Consider the following 16,739-nt stretch of genomic DNA (forward strand, 5'->3'; position numbering starts at 1 on the left):
AATTTTATTTTACTGAAAATTCAATATCCTTAATGCAAAATCAAAATTTATATAGATACAAGATTTCAAGATAATGTAGAACATTGAAAGCTGATAAAACAAAAATTTGACAATACATGAAAGAAATAATATGCATTTATATCAAATTTGTGACATATTGTGATTTCTTATGTATATATACAGGAAATTAAAAATATATTATTTTAAATTTGATATCTCACATGTTATATTTAACAGATTTAATTTTTTTAAGCAATAATGTGGAATTTCAGTAGAATGTAATATAAACCATATATTATTAAAAAATACTTGAAATTTATTTAACTGATTCATGTTATGATTTTTTATTAATTATTCCTCATGCCTATGTTATAAATTAAATAAATGACTATTGGTGGATATTGAATGCTTGCCTGGTGATATTTTTTGTATCAGATATTGTCACTTTAGGTGCAAAGTACCAATTGTCTCAAACCACTAATAATATCAATATCCGAACATGATTATTACAAGAACTTCTTAATGACAAAATGAATGGTGCTTGGATGTAACAGATTAACTATGTAGTTATCACTAACTGAAGAGGCAGTGCTCGGTAGCGCGTTCCAAATCCCAATTATATGAGGATAGAGCAACTCTCGCATTATGTTCTTCAATTCCCATATCTGTTAATCTTCTTATCTTGTCATCTAAATCAGGCATTTTTGCTGGTCCTAAAATCAATATAAATCATATTTAGATCCTAATACTATATGTGTATATATATATGAACGTGAGTATGCACAGAAATATATCACGTACCACCTGCATATACAAATGTCCAATGTGTGGCGGTTTGCCGAAACATTTCGGGATGTTCTTTATATTGTTTAGCGACTACTGCATCCTGAGGATCATCAGGCTCTGCTGCAGATAACAATGCTTGTAGCGACAGTAATACTGTACGCAGAGTCATTGCAGCAGCCCTTAAATATGTAAAAAAAAATGAAGTTAGTCTACCATATAACTGTACCCTGTAGTCTTAATATTATATAAAATATACAATAAAAAACGTTATATTAATAAATCTCAATTAAATACAATATTTTCATTCAGCATGAGAATTGACATGAAGTAGAACGAAAATGAATGATATATTTATATTTTTGTTTTTTAAATTTGGAGAAAATACATGCCATTGATCTTTTAAAATATCCAAACAAATAGCACCAGTGACTGAAGATATATTAGGATGCCATATTTTTGTTATAAAACGTACCTACAAAATAAGAATCTTATTATTTATGCAATGCAAAATATTTTTAAATCACATTTACATTTTCAGAAAAGAACATAAATAAATAATAATTACTTTATTTATTATAACAGCTTAATAGAATAAAATAGAAATTAAAACTTAGAGACAATAATGATACATAAACATATTGCTGATTTTTATATGGAATAAAATAATAGCTGTAGCCTAACTGATATAAAAATTAATAATTAATTCAACAATAGCTATAGGTTTATGATATCTGTATTATAATTTAACTTCTTTTACTGTATATAATATAATTAGAAATAATGAATGTTAACTGCATAAGTATTATTCACAAATTTTTCAAAAATGTTAACTTACTTTGGGAGGATTGAATGGATATGTCTCGGGAACTTTAATTTCGAGCACAAAATTACCTCCTTCATACGGCGTATCTGGTGGACCAGCAATTTCACCCTTTAATTCGGTAAGACTATCGTTGACCAATTCAACTTTAATCGCACATTTCGCTATCTATTAAATATCAAGTAAATAGAATATTAGAAAATCAAGTTGCTACAAATATTTATTGCAGTCTTGCTATATATAACAATTTGGAACATCAAAATTTTTTAATATACTTACAAGTTAACATGATTAAAAATAGCTTAAAATATATATTACATTAGAGAAATAAATTGATAGGCCGTTTTTTTGTTACAGTTAAAGAATAAATGTAAATATAGCTATAGCTATATTTCAGCAAAGTTTATAAACATTAATTTATTATAAATTATAAGTTTGTTAAGTAAATATAAAAAAAAATGTTTATAAAATTCTGTTTCATACATATATATTTAAAACATAAAAATATATTACAAAATACATTAATTATATTGCACAAACGTAATTTCAAAAGTTTATAATTAAATGATCGATATATATTGGCAGAAAAAATTATTAGAAATGGAAATGATATTAAATTTAAAAACAATTGAAACTTAAGAAGACTTCAAATCATAGTAGTATAGCAATGGAATGTTTTTGACAGTTTCAATATACATATATGACACTTGTTTTGCAATCATCTGTTTTCCAGTGAGAAAAACATAAAAAATGGTTACATGTCATTACAGCATGGATAAAAACTTATAAGAGCAAGCAAACATATTGCTAAACTATGCTCCTACGTAAAGTTTATATAATATATGGTTCTATGTCATAAATTTCGCAATAATTTTCACAATAAACATGTGATCATAACCTATGACATTTTGCATGATAAGAGAAATCTCGACTTTTCAGTGATAATTCACAAAACTGTCAATGGTATGGCATTTGTGATGCCTTGACATAATTCAATTTCCTGAAGAGACATGTGGATACATTTTATCGCAACAAACTTTCATGTGAATACACAGAATGAGCAATCTGAAAAAGTGTAAAACTACTAAAGGATCTCAATGCAGGCGAGATCTCAGACATCATGGTGAGTGTACATTTCTAAATCTATATTCAATAGTTTAAACAGATATAAAATAAAAAGATTATTGCATACTACACATTAATACATATTATGATTGATAAATACATGGTACTTTGTTGACATGAAACACAATAATTTAATTGCTACGAAAATAGTTTTAACAAAATAATAGGAGCACAGCGAGGTATTTTGGACGCAATAAACAACCAATGCCCGATTTGCGTTCTCTCTTTCTCTTTCTCATCGGATATTCTTGAAAAAGACGGAATATACAGATGACAGTTGACAAGACGAGACACAACAGATGATCGGCGATTTTTTTATCCTAATTGATATTTCAATCGCTGGATAAGGATTACATTTTTGTACAATATTCCCGATCGCAGAGATTGCATAACCACGATACGAGCTTTTATCTACCGTCCGTTTATCGAGATTCGTAACTCTGGCTCTTTCCCTCTCTCTCTCTCCGCGTTCACCACGACTTTTCGCACACTCACCTCCTCGCTCTTTATAACCTCTTTGAATTCCCGTTTGATTCGCTGCGCCGCGATGTTCGCCATGGCTCCCGAATCGGTAGGGACGGTTAGCACGATATCATTGTCGCTCACGAATGAATGAACGCACTCGTGGATTACGCGTTCTCTCGAGGAGCTCAGCGTCGCGACATACGAGGCGTCTTTTCGCGTCGATGCTTAACCTGTCTGCGAATTTTGCCCGTCACCCCCGTGAACAGCCTTCGCCGTTCCTAACCCGTAGCTGTATCGAGAAACTCACGCCGCCGCGTTACATACACATGCAATTTATCATCATTGCGATCAGCGCCGCCGGCGCCACATTGATAGGCAAGGCAAAAGTTGACTGTCACCCGTTCTCGCGCCCGCTCCTTTTGAATTTTGTCTAGAATCACGTCGCATCGCGCGACTGCGCCCTCGCCGAATTCCATGAGCTTTCAACGCGATGATTTAGCTTGGCGGTCACATGTGTATGCGCCAATCGGTAGGATACCTATCTAGAAATACAATCACATATGGTGTCTAGAAATAACTCTGGCAAAGGAATGGAAAAGTTTCCTTGAGGGTATAGTATCTGTGTGTCATCGATTTATTAAAAAGATTAACACGCAGGAATGTCAGAGGCGTTTAGGAAATATAGAATCCTCATATATATCTGATAAACTAAACAAGTGAGGAGATATCGACGATTCCAATTTTAGATGTACCGTGTCAAATAATTTCGAATAGAGAGTTAAAAGAGAGACTTAAAAAAAAATACACAAATAAAAATAAAATGCGCAGCGTATTGTCTCGAGAAGTTTGACGCGAGAAGGATATCCGGCGCGGGGAGCGGAAACACGTGCGCGACTCGGCAAAATCGGAAATAAAAACGCGTTTCTATTGCGCACCGATCCGATGAGATAAGATGAATAAAAAAAGGAGTAAAAGAATCCGATGGGCAGAAAATGATATAGAGAAAGAGATAGAGAGCGCGCAAAAGACGCAATTCTCGCGTCGCTTTATCGATCATTGACGACGGGCCCTTTGCGAGAGACGGAGCGAAGCGCGCGCGCCCGGATGTATACATCGACAATCGACGGTATATATTTACGCAATACGTAAGCTCGATCGCGTTCCTTATCAGAGAGATAAGGAATTTTCGTAAGCGTCACACAAAAGGCGAAATAAGCGGGGATATCGGCTGCGATAAGAGAACGGCCGCGGTGCTTCTGACGCGCTAGCGCTAATATCACGCGCGCGTAGGCGGAGCGTGATCCGAGCGACGTCATATCCGGTACAAGCGCCGAGCTACGATTGGTCGACCGTCCCGGTGGTTTCTGTTTCAGTGATGCCCGTGTCGCAGCCAGTGCGTGCCAAGAGTTTGTTACGCGCAAACTTGGAAAATTCACGTGTGCGTGGCTTGCAGAGCAGAATGCCGAATATCAAGGTCTTCAGCGGGACCTCGCATCCGGATCTCGCCCAGCGGATCGTGGATCGGCTCGGCATCGACATCGGCAAGGTTGTCACGAAGAAATTCAGCAACCTCGAGACATGGTAATGGCTTACGTTATCCCGCCGTAACCACGTTATGTATACTGCCAATTGCACGAGACCCTAGCAATGTAATCGCGACATGTCATTACACGCGAATCGCGTATTTTCCGCTCGGCTGAGCTCCTCGCGTGAAAGCCGTCGAGTTTCGCGACTTTTTCCCTTGATATTCATACATTTCGCGATTTATTTTCCTTGGGAAATGAACGAACGCTCCGAAAAATTCCGATTGTTTAACTCGATGCTCCCACGTGCCACAAGTATCGATTCGCGCCGTAATATCTCGATACGAACAAAAGACGTGAAAGCACGTGCACTCACGATATAATTTTTCAGACTTTAGAATACCTATGCTCTTATTATGGAGACTAATAAGTGCGAGATCGAAATACGCTACATCACATGTGTTGATAAAAGAGAAAGGTTTCATAATCGCTTTTCGCATCGAGCGCTCAGTAATACGCATTACTAATATTCAAATATTAATATAGATTTTTTCATTTGTCGAAAATAATTTTAATACTCGTAATAACGTTATTTTTATCTTATATTTTCTAATTATTCGAAAATTTTAATTTGAAACTTTCCTTAATACGCTATATATTGTTCTCATATATTGAGAAAATACAAGATTTAATTGTATCTAGTGTGGAAATCGGAGAATCTGTCCGTGGCGAAGACGTATATATCGTGCAAAGTGGAAGCGGCGAGGTAAACGATAATCTAATGGAGCTACTGATCATGATCAACGCTTGCAAAATTGCCTCCGCATCTCGAGTGACAGCAGTCATTCCTTGTTTTCCTTATGCAAGGCAGGATAAAAAAGACAAGGTAAGAGAAAGAAAGGGGTAAAATAATAATTCTTTGTTTAGCTAGATTTATGCTCTAAGTAAGTAGTTTAATAAAATATATATAGAGTATACAAACTAATAAATAATACTAATTTGTAATTACAATGCTTTATGTAGATCAGTTATTTTTAAATAAGGATATTTAGGCTACTAAAAATTATCGTTAAGCACTGATATTAATAGGATAGTACTTAATACATACATTCTTTATCAACTTTTAGTTGAGGAGGACTAGAACTTTAGTTGAGTTAGGGGCAAAATTAACTCTGCTATTTGAAAACGAATTTCTTGACATTATTACGAGTAATATACTTTAAGCACTGTATCATACGAATACCAGTGCTTGACAATTTTCATAGTGGCCTAAATATTTTTCTGTAGATTTTTCTAAGGGAGAGAGAGGAAAAACGAGCCAATCTTAATTTATTTGTTTCAATTATTTTTGTGTGTTTTGTATTTTCTCTTTATATATCAGGTATAAGTGTAGATATCAATAAATTAATAATTTCTACATTAACATATTGAAGTATTCCGAAGTATTATATTTTTTTAATAAATTGTATTATTTATTTCTCTTTAATGTATATACTTAAATATCATTTCACTGAGATTATACCAACAATATATAATGAGTCATTTAAAATCATAATATATGAAATAATAAATAGTAATTATGCATGTGATACATGTATTGTATCTACATTTGTAGTTGCGAAAATTTGTGTGTGTGAAAAATTGTATTCTCAAAATACTTTTGAAAGTTACATTTCTATTGTAAATATCTTTGTAAAACAGTAATTATATTTTATATCTCATCAAAGACTAAACCATACATCATATATGCATATACACATATATTTTTTTATTGTCTGTGTACAATATATAAGATATCTCTTTTTCACACTCATATAAGATGCTTAATACTTTTTAGTAATTAAAAGACGTGTTTTTTTTAAATATAGCTTTTATAATCTCACTCAATGGTATACATATACATATATACTATATACCATTATATTTATATATATGTAAATGCATATATTTATAAGCTATAATGATTTTTACAATAGCAATCGTTACTAATATGTGTTTAATTAATCCATCAATTAATATAATTATAGTCTACACAATAAATGAATATTAATTCCACTAGTTTCCACACTTGCATAGTTTAAAAAATTGATGACATTAATTTAAAAAATGAAACATAAACTTGTACAACAATTTTTTCAACAAAATTTAAGTGTGTCTCATGGATATATAAATAGTTAATATACACATAATTAATATGCACATAAAATTTCCTCCAGCTTTTATTTTATGATTTTTTATTTAAGAATATGTTGCCACTTTTTTAATATATATGATACAAACACAACAACTTGCTTATATTATAATATTATACATAAGTATGCAAAATCTATGTCTTTTGTAAAATATGTTTCCAGTTTCTGTTCTATTTAATATTACCTTAAAATTAATGTTTGGATGATAAAGAAGGCGAAAGTAATAAGGAGGAAACATTGTCTTGAAGAAGAAGCTATATTTCTTTAATGTTCTTTAATTTCTTTAATCTTCACAGGGCAATGATGGTGGAGACTCTAAAAATCAGATTGTCATGAAGTCGAACGAGTGGAAATTCAGGGTAACTTGCGGCGGTCCCTTTTTATCTATTATATCTTCTTATTCTCTCATAGCTTTTAACAGACCAGTGGAGTAATATCATTTTTGGAACGCAAAATTTGTTTTCATTGTCATATATAAAATATGCTTATGTTTTGCCGGCTTTACATCATTGGCTGCACCGGATAGGAGAAAGATACACTTACATATTACTGGACTTTCATCATTTGTTGATTGTCATAATTTCTTTTTTATATTCTTAAGGGATATATTTTTGCATTTCTGATAGGCAAAACTAATAAAGACATTAATCTTTTATGAAAGTAGATATATCATGTTATATTGGCTGTCTTGATTTACGATTGCAAGTGTCAATTGAGATATATATATATATATATATATACAGAGATAATATTAATAAACTAGGTAAACTATGCATGTTAATATAATAAATGAAATTCGTAATAACATTTCAAAAAATTTTGTATATTATACACATATAAAAGTCATATCAAAATTATTATTATAACAATAATAAAGAATATTATTTATATAACCATTTAAAAATTGTACAAATCAATCATGAGTTACATAAGTTTCTACAAGTTATGTTAACTCAGATTTGTGTCACTGGAATTTTATTTTGAAACAAACATTCGTTGCTTTTAATATCAACATCTACATATTATTTTGAAACATATACAAAAAAAATGTAGATGATTATATAATATTATATATTATAATATTATATATTATGCATATAAATATAGAGGTATAATTTTTAGCAACTTATCATTACTAATGCAATTATGATAAAATGTTTGTAACAAGACAAATAGCAAATGTTTTAGACATCTGAGCACTGCAAATGCATACATTCCAAGCATGTTGTTCAATAATAACATAAAAGGTTATCAGATGTTGGATAACCCGGACGGGTATTGCAAAACTCGTGTTAGATTTCTTCAAGGGGGGTCTTGTATGCACATTTCTGTTGTTGCGTCAATTTATCAATTTCTGATATCTCACATTTGGTTAATGTTATACATTAAATATATCACAAATAAGATTTCTTATATATATATTCTTTTTCGTTGTTAATTCAATATATTTATTTTAAGTTTATTAAGTAAAAATTAAATAAAAAAGATATTTATTTGCATGATATTTTTATATATTATTTTACAACAAAAATGGGCATCTTTTCAGTATTATTTGGGTACTGCATGAGATTAATATATATAAGATAAAACTTAAAAAATTCTATAATTTTGGATCAGCTGTTATGTTAGACAGTTATTAGCTATCATTTGTTATATTTTTAAATTATTCTACAGTGAAAAGAGATAAAAAAACATTATTGGCTATAATGCTTATTAGAAAAGAAAACTTGTGTGTATCTTTTTAAGATTCTGAATAGTTGGGTATTTTCAGGATATTCTGCCCGACCTGTCTACAGTAAGTATAATAGCAACGAGATTGTCGAGTGCGGCGTTTGCAATGATAACTCGATCAAAGATCCGATTTGTAATATTGATTTTTGAAATTAAGATGAAAATTTTCTTTGTAGGACTAACCAAACTTATATAATATTGTTGCTATACAGCACATTGGTATCCCCATGTATGAATGAATGAATGAAACATTTGGTCAAAGCATATTGATATCCGAATGAGAGGGCAAAATATTAATATAATAGCAGTACACTTGCAGTACATTGTTCGCAATTAGTATAATGTACGCGGAGTATATGGGGTGTATTAAGGGTACGCGTACATATATGTATGTTTCATTGGGTACTAATTATTGAGGTTTAAATCGGTGTTATTGTCCGAGTGCACTAATCAAGTATCGTCCATCCTTATTAATGCTTAAATAGTGTAGGAATGTGTCAGTGTTTTTTTTTTTTTTTTTTGTAATAACTTATATCCTGTCAATATAGTAATTATAAAAAGATGTCTTGAAATAATTATTAATGTGGTCTTTTGTAAACTTTATGTACAACACTCATATATCACAAGTGACATGTTAAAAATATCCTATCATTTGCACAATGCATTTCTTTATTAAAGACAATGTACTAATACAGATATATTTTAATTTACAATTATAAATTCTCTTTTATATAATTTTGCACAAATGTCAGAGATATGCACTCGCAATATATATATATATATATATATATATAATACGAATATCTATGGTTATATATCTATGGTTGTATGTATGAAATAGAATGTGCGTGACATATGTCTCGATGACGAATCGATACACCTGCTTGCAAATGTTTCAATTTGTTTACACGTTTCCGTTTCCGTTGGCCAAAATCCAAAACTCACTATTGTCAGCTATAAATCGCAACCCTGTGGAAATATATCATTCGCAGTATTTCGTGAGAAATTGCTTCTTCTCATAAAAATGTCTCATAATATATCTTTGATATTACATAGGGTTATATATATACTGATATATCTATATTTATTAAAATCTATTTTTATATTTGTAATATGTACTTATTATGAATGTTTGCCCTCTTGTTCATCTCATACCATCCTTTGCTATATGAGGGTAAGGGACCGAGATGCATTGTGTTTCGTTTTGCGTTCATAATCTTAGATATTTTGCTTCACTTACAATAGTTATTTAGAGTCTAACTGGGGTGCATTTGCAACGTTGTGCCTTTATCAAAATTTATTCTCTATAAATGTATATCTTCTGAGAAAAAAAGTAATATTTTACTACATGGCCATTTTATTCATATTTTGTCCCCTCTGAAAAAAAGAAAATCTCTTTTGGCAATTTGTTTCCAATATTTAAGTAAAAATCAAATCCTATATCTTAAAAAAAGCCCTTATAGGCAGTAGAGATTAATTGATATTGTATCCTGTGAAATTTTTGTTCAGTTCAAAAGATAGCAAACAGACTGGGGCTTATAACTTTTTTCGATTTTTCGTAATATGTTTTCGGCGTGCTTTTATGAGATTTTAATAGCAATTTCTTTAAATTGCAGGATATTTCCAGTTGCAAATGGACTTGAAGGACTCGTCCGAATTCTCAAAACTTATCTTATCGAAATGTGTTTTACAGAGTCGCGCGCCGATCTCCGCGAAGCTAGTGGCGAATATGCTTTCCGTAGCGGGTGCTGATCACATTATCACAATGGACTTACACGCTAGTCAAATACAAGGATTCTTTGATATCCCAGTTGATAATTTATTTGCCGAGCCAGCTGTCCTCAAATGGATTAAGGAGAATATTGTTGAATGGCGAAATAGTATCATTGTCTCCCCTGATGCGGGCGGCGCCAAGAGGTAAGTAATGGGAAGGAAAAGACGAAATTCTAATCGAAGATTTTTTTTTTTTTTTTTTTCTAACACTTCTTTTATTTTACAGAGTCACATCTATCGCGGATCGATTAAATGTTGAGTTTGCGCTCATACATAAAGAAAGAAAAAAGGCTAATGAAGTCGCTAGTATGGTATTAGTTGGAGATGTTAAAGACAGAGTCGCGATTCTCGTAGATGATATGGCCGATACCTGCGGTACTATTTGTCATGCAGCGGAAAAGCTATTAGAAGCTGGTGCCACAAAGGTTTACGCAATACTTACGCATGGTATATTCAGCGGCCCAGCAATCAGCAGGATTAACAACGCTTGTTTCGAGGCTGTGGTAGTGACCAATACTATTCCTCAAGATGGTCACATGAAAGATTGCCCAAAGATTCAGGTAACTGTCGCTCAAGAAATCATACTATAAAATACTTTCTTATCGCGATAATAATAGTGATGATAATATTGTAGAGAGTAATTTAATTCTAACATTATAGCATTAATTTTATCTTTCAGTGCATTGACGTATCGATGATGTTTGCTGAAGCCGTAAGGCGGACGCATAATGGTGAATCTGTATCATATCTGTTTTCAAATGTACCGTATTAGATGAAAATCTTCCTACTTTAAATTGAGATTTATATTAGTTCTATTTTTTCATGAATTTCTAACAGTAAATCTGACACTAATCAATGCAGAATCATGATAAATTTTTAGAAGACTAGATTTAGATATATAAGTCGATTTTCTTTTCTTTAAAATTTAGTAGCCCAAGCATTCTTCGAACTTCTATAGATAGTAGAAAGAATATATAATTCTTTGTCTTGTTGGAATTTTGTTGTGATCAAAGTTGCAGCTTCTGCTGTATATAACTTGTAGCATCCTTATCAGTTGTTCTGCTTAAAAAAATAAAAGAGGAGTTGATCTTTTATTATAACAAGATTATTAATAATTTAATATATTAAAATGTTTGTCAATATGATTAGATGTTCTCAATACGCGCGCACCGCACGTAATATTCAGGAAACATAATTTACTAATTCTAATATCCTGTATTTAAATAAAAATTTGTAATTTGTAATATCTCTGCATATAAAAATTTTTCATATATTGATGCTAAAAATATATAAATAAATTTTCGTAATTATGTTAAAATAACCCTATTGTGTTGTGATTATCATAGATAAGAAAATGGTCGTGTTTTCTTTTAATGCGACCATATTTTAATATTTAATATATCAGCCATATTACAATAAAAAAAAGTTTGTAATGTAGATTTTGTTTTTATTTAGAAAATAACTCCAGACCAACATAATTTAGCTTAATATGACTATGATATATGGAAGCAAACTTTTCTTATTTGATGAAAAAAATGTTATTGTTACTCCATTAGGTATAGCAATAAATGTATAAAGAGTAAAAAGTAGTATTTATTAAAGAAGCATATATATGTATGCGAGATACCACAAAATTCTTTTTTCTATAATAGATTCTTTCATTAATATTTGACCACTTTTTAATAAAAGATGTCAAAATATTATAATCATGTTGAAAATTTGAAAAATAAAAACTAATTTTTATTCATATTAGAAAAAAAAGGAAGAGATAAAACAAAAAGAAAAGGAGGTAATAGAGTATATATTTTTAAGAAAAAAGAGATTATACAATTTTATGGATATCTTATTTTTAATATTATTAAGATTTTAAATCATTACAAATTGTATGAAAAAGAAAAACAAATTAATACTTATATCATATGCTTTATACATTTTCCATATTTAAATTAAGGCAAGAGAAACTTCTCTATGTAATATTGTATCTCTATATAATTGTATATAGATAATGTGTGGATTTTTCTCAAGCTTGTAAGAAAAATCTAATGTGTTCTTATATTGGTGTTATCTAATCTGATAGTTTACGATTTTTTAACACCGGGAGGTAACGTTATATCAAATACTATTGGTGAATTACTTGGCAAATAATTTAAATCACATGTAGATGCATTAATGTATATTATTTTGCCATCTGACGATATACCATATCCTGTAAAATAAAATTACATAAATGGAAAACTTATAATATAAATATTGTCATATATATATATATATATATATATTTAGATTTTGCATTTAAGATTTCATTATACCTTCATGTATATGACCAAATACATGGTATTTGGGCTTCACACGATTTTGTACCGTGGACAATAACTCTACACATCCAGCGCGTACTCCGCTACAGCATAGATCTCCATGACCTACAGGAGGAGTATGTGTTACAAGGATATCTGTATCTGATGGAATCAATTCCCATTTTGACAGGCATGCTTCTCCACGTGGTACATTAAATGCCCATTTACAAAATTCTGGTTGCCTAAGATTGCAATGAAATGTCCTTCAGAAATAAGAAATCTTTTATACCTGAAATTATTTTCTACAAATATTTTTCATAAATGTTCAAGATAGTCAATTTTTTGATACAATTCTGATGGTTTATCTTTTACAATATATCACAATTTAGACAAGCTGTGCAAATATATTTTGTGTATATTGTTTAATCTTAGAACCTAAATATATGAGAATTATCTTTTCCATAATATTTTAAAAACGATACAAAAATGTTTATAGATAAAAGCTTAACTTTTTCAATTCTGAGTTATATAAGTTTTTATTTAATAAGCTTACGCACATATTTATTTGCTAGAAAGTTTTTTAGCAAAGCTAATTTGACAAAGTATTTACCATGGAGTACCGTATATCTTGATTCCATGTATTACAATCTCAGAATCTTCCAAATATGTACAGTTTGTCAGATAATCTTTAACATTAGTAGTTTTAATAGCTTCAGCAAGAATGTCTTTTGACATACCCAAGGTGGGTATATTGTCAAGTATGCTGGTTCCAGTATGTTTCTGATGATCGCCACTGGTGTGCACAGAAAAGGGATGCGTAAATGTGGGATCAAAGCTAAGTTCATGATTGCCAGCTATAACTATTTTATGTTTGTGTGGTAAGTTACCTAAAATTATACAATATATGTTAGTATTTCTATGATTTAAATTTAAAAATTCAAGATGCCATTAATGAATAAAAATAATGGTTTTTATAGTTACAGGTTTTTCTGATTTATTACTCATTAAGTTATAATAGTATAATATTGCAGATTACAGATTAATATTTATATATATTAATTTACCTATCCAATTGTTGAACTCTATAACTTCTTGCAAACTACCACATTTCGTAAAATCTCCAGCGTGAATAAAAACGTCTCCGGCGGGTATATTAAATTTTATGAATGGTGTGAGTGAGTGTGTATCACTCATACATACTATGCGTAACTAAAAATTAAAATTTTTTATCGTTTTAAATTAAATATACGTTGCTCAGGTAGACGTATTTATGTTAGCAATTGTAAAAATAGAGATTTAAAAATTTTGAATGTGAAAAATATAAAAATAAATAAAGATATTTTTGAGGTTAACATACATATATTTTTCTGTATAAAAATATCAGGACGATAAAAATTATCAGACGTACTTTATCACTCGGTGCCTCGGTCGTCGGCAATTTAGCATTTATTTTAACAACTTTTTGATACTGAGATAACTCACGCCAGGCTGCTGTCGGATCAGCTGTCAATGGATGAATAGCTATCTTCATGCTGACAGCTAAATGTGACAACCACTATTACGGCGCTATTATACACGAGATTCATTCATGTTTTCTTGCGTGCTCTTGTCTCACATATAAAATGTTATTAAATATGTTCTTTGTCACATGATAAAACGAACCAAATATTCATATACATTTGGCATTTAGTGGGTACTTACGGCTTTTCATTTGAGATTAGAAACTGTTAGGAACTTTTGGTTTGGAACGCGTCAATATATAGACATTTAAACGCACATATACATACACCTTCTCTCATGATTCTTGCTATTGCAGAATATATTAAAATTTACTAGTGCTATTTTATATAAATAAAATGTATAAGAATTTTATTTTATGTTATCATTTTTCTATTTTCTAATAAAATAATACTTTGCAAGCACTTGTGTATAATATGTATATATGCACTTATAAAATAAATTGTAAATAAGCAGAGTGATTCGTATTGAAATAATTATACATTACAATAAATAAAACGAAATTTAAAAACTGCTTTTATAGATGTTTTATTCTAACAATACAAATACTGCATATTATATCATTATTTATAACGGGGAGTACATTTTATTAATTATATAACATGTATATTTTTCTTAAAGGAGTTTATCTCTCTTCTCTGAATGGAAAGATCTCCAGGTATAAAGTATTTAATAATTTTATAGATGATATCATACACTGTTTTCCTTCTGTTACGTGATATTTATGTCCATTTTGTCAGTATTTATCATCAGCAATTATTGTCTGGCGTTTTTCTGTTTTAAATCCTCAATAGTCTTTGTAATAAGATCCTGCAGTTCAGTGGGTTTATTTGTTGTATACCAGTCAACCATGAAATCTAAAAGTTGCTTTTGCTTTTCAGTACATTTCTTACATTCGGTTAGAAAAGCTTCGCCAATAATCCCTAAAAATAAAATAAAAAAGCTTGATATTTATTGATTTTAATTAACTTTGTTATAAAAAAAGTTTCCCTAAAAAAAGACTAAAAATTAATTTTATTTGTCGTACTTCTAAGAAACTTTTTTGGAGAGAGAGCTATCTCTCCAAAAATTCATATATTAGAAACAAGCATATTTGATCATGAATAATATATATAGACAAAGAATTTTGCTATTTCAACAAAAAATTGTTGTCAAAATTATATATATTTACATATAATTACATATATTTGCTTGCTTTTTTATGCATTTAACTCAGCAAATATCTTATATTTTCAATCGCTAACTATTTGAAAAATATAATTGCCTTGACTGTTATTATATTAAAAAATTGATTCCATAAAATCAAAGAATCCGCAATGAAAAAAATAATGCGATAAAAGTGAGATATTCATACCTTTAAAGAATTTTGCGTCAGCTGTCTTGCATGGTGCAAAATCCATAAAACATTTGTAATACTGTTGTCGCATTTTGGGATTGCTAAAAACTGCGATGTAATCAACGCCGTCGTATCGATCGGAATATAATTCCTCTGCGAGAATGCATGTTAATGCAATACTAATGATCACTACGATATAGTTTAGCCGAGCCATTATTTTTTACACTTTTGCGCACTACCTCTCGTAATAAGATACTAAGTATTCCATGGAGATTGTACATCTTATTTATACGAACTGACTGATATAAAAAATTATGAGATGGTCATAGTACAGTTAGTGATTCTGACAGTTTAATGATGATATATTTCTAATTATGAATAAGGTAAAAAGAAGATATAGAGAATTGATTGGGAAAGATTAAAAAAAAACACATCTTTTAGCAGTAATGGTTAGTGTTGTGCGTATTATATAATGACACATTATATTGCATATTTTAAAAAAATTTATTAATTTTATTTTCGTTTCTTGGATTTGAGAAATAAATTACTATTCATTTCTCATATTAATTTGCATCTTATTTGCATCTTTACCTTATAAAAAAGAGAAAGGAAAAAAATCAATATATCAAAATGGAGGACAAGATTTCTTTTTATATATAATAGTACACATGAAAAAATATGATTTTTTTTTCTAAATACAGAGAGAGAATATCAATTATCTAAATCCTAAATAATAAGAAATATTAAATGACCCTTATATAAAGAAACAAAACGCTTTTTAAGAATTTTTTTTTAATCTTTCAATCTCTTAAACAAATAAATAATAATTTTATTCTTCGCGTAACTTTATTAATGTAATTTTGTAATTTTAGGCTTTATTTCACGAGTTCTTCTATGAAGAACAAACATTTACAAAGACAAATATTGTCTTTTTTAAGAATATACGGATAAGTGAGTATTTGAAAGATTCGATCGAGTTAAAAATACGAATGAATTATATATTTTCGTAATAACTGAACTCTCTTGAGTCTTATCTCTAATAAGTACAAACAATGAGTTTAACTGCGAAACACATTCAGATATTGTCACGGATGCAAAACATATAATAGGTTAAACATTATCATATTTTTCCATCAATCCATTTATTTTGAAAGTGGCCTAAGTCCATTTATTTTT

General features: G+C 30.0%; 4 protein-coding genes across 7 annotated transcripts; 1 reads left to right on the top strand and 3 right to left on the bottom strand.

The window, feature by feature from the left end:
• Positions 1-295: 295 nt before the first annotated feature.
• LOC115232731 (ubiquitin-conjugating enzyme E2-22 kDa) lies at positions 296-3,571 on the bottom strand. The gene is made up of 5 exons (XM_029802786.1): positions 3,227-3,571; positions 1,622-1,774; positions 1,176-1,258; positions 802-965; positions 296-713 (listed from the first exon to the last, which is right to left on the bottom strand). Exons 1-5 carry the CDS (start codon positions 3,287-3,289, stop codon positions 574-576), a joined length of 603 nt encoding a protein of 200 aa, XP_029658646.1. The 5' UTR covers positions 3,290-3,571; the 3' UTR covers positions 296-573.
• Positions 2,139-11,852, top strand: LOC115232730 (ribose-phosphate pyrophosphokinase 1). Of its 4 annotated transcripts, none has more exons than XM_029802782.1 (8): positions 2,139-2,729; positions 4,570-4,777; positions 5,422-5,605; positions 7,208-7,270; positions 8,683-8,706; positions 10,336-10,559; positions 10,642-10,975; positions 11,095-11,852. In XM_029802782.1, exons 1-8 carry the CDS (start codon positions 2,663-2,665, stop codon positions 11,185-11,187), a joined length of 1,197 nt encoding a protein of 398 aa, XP_029658642.1. In that variant the 5' UTR covers positions 2,139-2,662; the 3' UTR covers positions 11,188-11,852. The 4 variants fall into 4 exon arrangements, with proteins under 4 accessions (XP_029658642.1, XP_029658643.1, XP_029658645.1 ...); XM_029802784.1 differs by lacking the exon at positions 2,139-2,729 and adding an exon at positions 4,177-4,322; XM_029802783.1 differs by lacking the exon at positions 8,683-8,706 and having other exon boundaries at positions 2,143-2,729.
• A 398-nt stretch (positions 11,853-12,250) lies between these two features.
• On the bottom strand, positions 12,251-14,516 carry LOC115232793 (metallophosphoesterase domain-containing protein 1). The gene is made up of 5 exons (XM_029802901.1): positions 14,118-14,516; positions 13,774-13,918; positions 13,320-13,596; positions 12,725-12,951; positions 12,251-12,621 (listed from the first exon to the last, which is right to left on the bottom strand). The coding sequence occupies exons 1-5, from the start codon at positions 14,238-14,240 to the stop codon at positions 12,494-12,496; spliced, it is 900 nt and encodes a 299-aa protein (XP_029658761.1). The 5' UTR covers positions 14,241-14,516; the 3' UTR covers positions 12,251-12,493.
• Positions 14,517-14,736: 220 nt separating this feature from the next.
• On the bottom strand, positions 14,737-15,848 carry LOC115232794 (ejaculatory bulb-specific protein 3-like). The gene is made up of 2 exons (XM_029802902.1): positions 15,582-15,848; positions 14,737-15,150 (listed from the first exon to the last, which is right to left on the bottom strand). Exons 1-2 carry the CDS (start codon positions 15,775-15,777, stop codon positions 14,984-14,986), a joined length of 363 nt encoding a protein of 120 aa, XP_029658762.1. The 5' UTR covers positions 15,778-15,848; the 3' UTR covers positions 14,737-14,983.
• Between the last annotated feature and the right edge of the window lie 891 nt (positions 15,849-16,739).

Source organism: Formica exsecta, unplaced genomic scaffold, assembly GCF_003651465.1.
Source record: "Formica exsecta isolate Colony F162 unplaced genomic scaffold, ASM365146v1 scaffold15, whole genome shotgun sequence".
NCBI lineage: Eukaryota > Metazoa > Arthropoda > Insecta > Hymenoptera > Formicidae > Formica > Formica exsecta.

What these genes read in the sequence shown, in the direction of transcription:
- LOC115232730 (XM_029802782.1), top strand. Translation starts at nt 2,663, where the DNA reads ATGAGCAATCTGAAAAAGTGTAAAACTACTAAAGGATCTCAATGCAGG. An exon ending in CGAACGAGTGGAAATTCAGG is followed by an intron (nt 7,271 to 8,682) that starts GTAACTTGCGGC and finishes GGGTATTTTCAG; the next exon opens with GATATTCTGCCCGACCTGTC. An exon ending in AAGATTGCCCAAAGATTCAG is followed by an intron (nt 10,976 to 11,094) that starts GTAACTGTCGCT and finishes TTTATCTTTCAG; the next exon opens with TGCATTGACGTATCGATGAT.
- LOC115232731 (XM_029802786.1), bottom strand. Translation starts at nt 3,289, where the DNA reads ATGGCGAACATCGCGGCGCAGCGAATCAAACGGGAATTCAAAGAGGTT. An exon ending in AGGTTATAAAGAGCGAGGAG is followed by an intron (nt 1,775 to 3,226) that starts GTGAGTGTGCGA and finishes GATATTTAATAG; the next exon opens with ATAGCGAAATGTGCGATTAA. An exon ending in GATATTTTAAAAGATCAATG is followed by an intron (nt 966 to 1,175) that starts GCATGTATTTTC and finishes TACATATTTAAG; the next exon opens with GGCTGCTGCAATGACTCTGC.
- LOC115232793 (XM_029802901.1), bottom strand. Translation starts at nt 14,240, where the DNA reads ATGAAGATAGCTATTCATCCATTGACAGCTGATCCGACAGCAGCCTGG. An exon ending in CCGAGGCACCGAGTGATAAA is followed by an intron (nt 13,919 to 14,117) that starts GTACGTCTGATA and finishes TTTAATTTTTAG; the next exon opens with TTACGCATAGTATGTATGAG. An exon ending in ATTTGGTCATATACATGAAG is followed by an intron (nt 12,622 to 12,724) that starts GTATAATGAAAT and finishes TTTATTTTACAG; the next exon opens with GATATGGTATATCGTCAGAT.
- LOC115232794 (XM_029802902.1), bottom strand. Translation starts at nt 15,777, where the DNA reads ATGGCTCGGCTAAACTATATCGTAGTGATCATTAGTATTGCATTAACA. An exon ending in TGACGCAAAATTCTTTAAAG is followed by an intron (nt 15,151 to 15,581) that starts GTATGAATATCT and finishes TTTTATTTTTAG; the next exon opens with GGATTATTGGCGAAGCTTTT.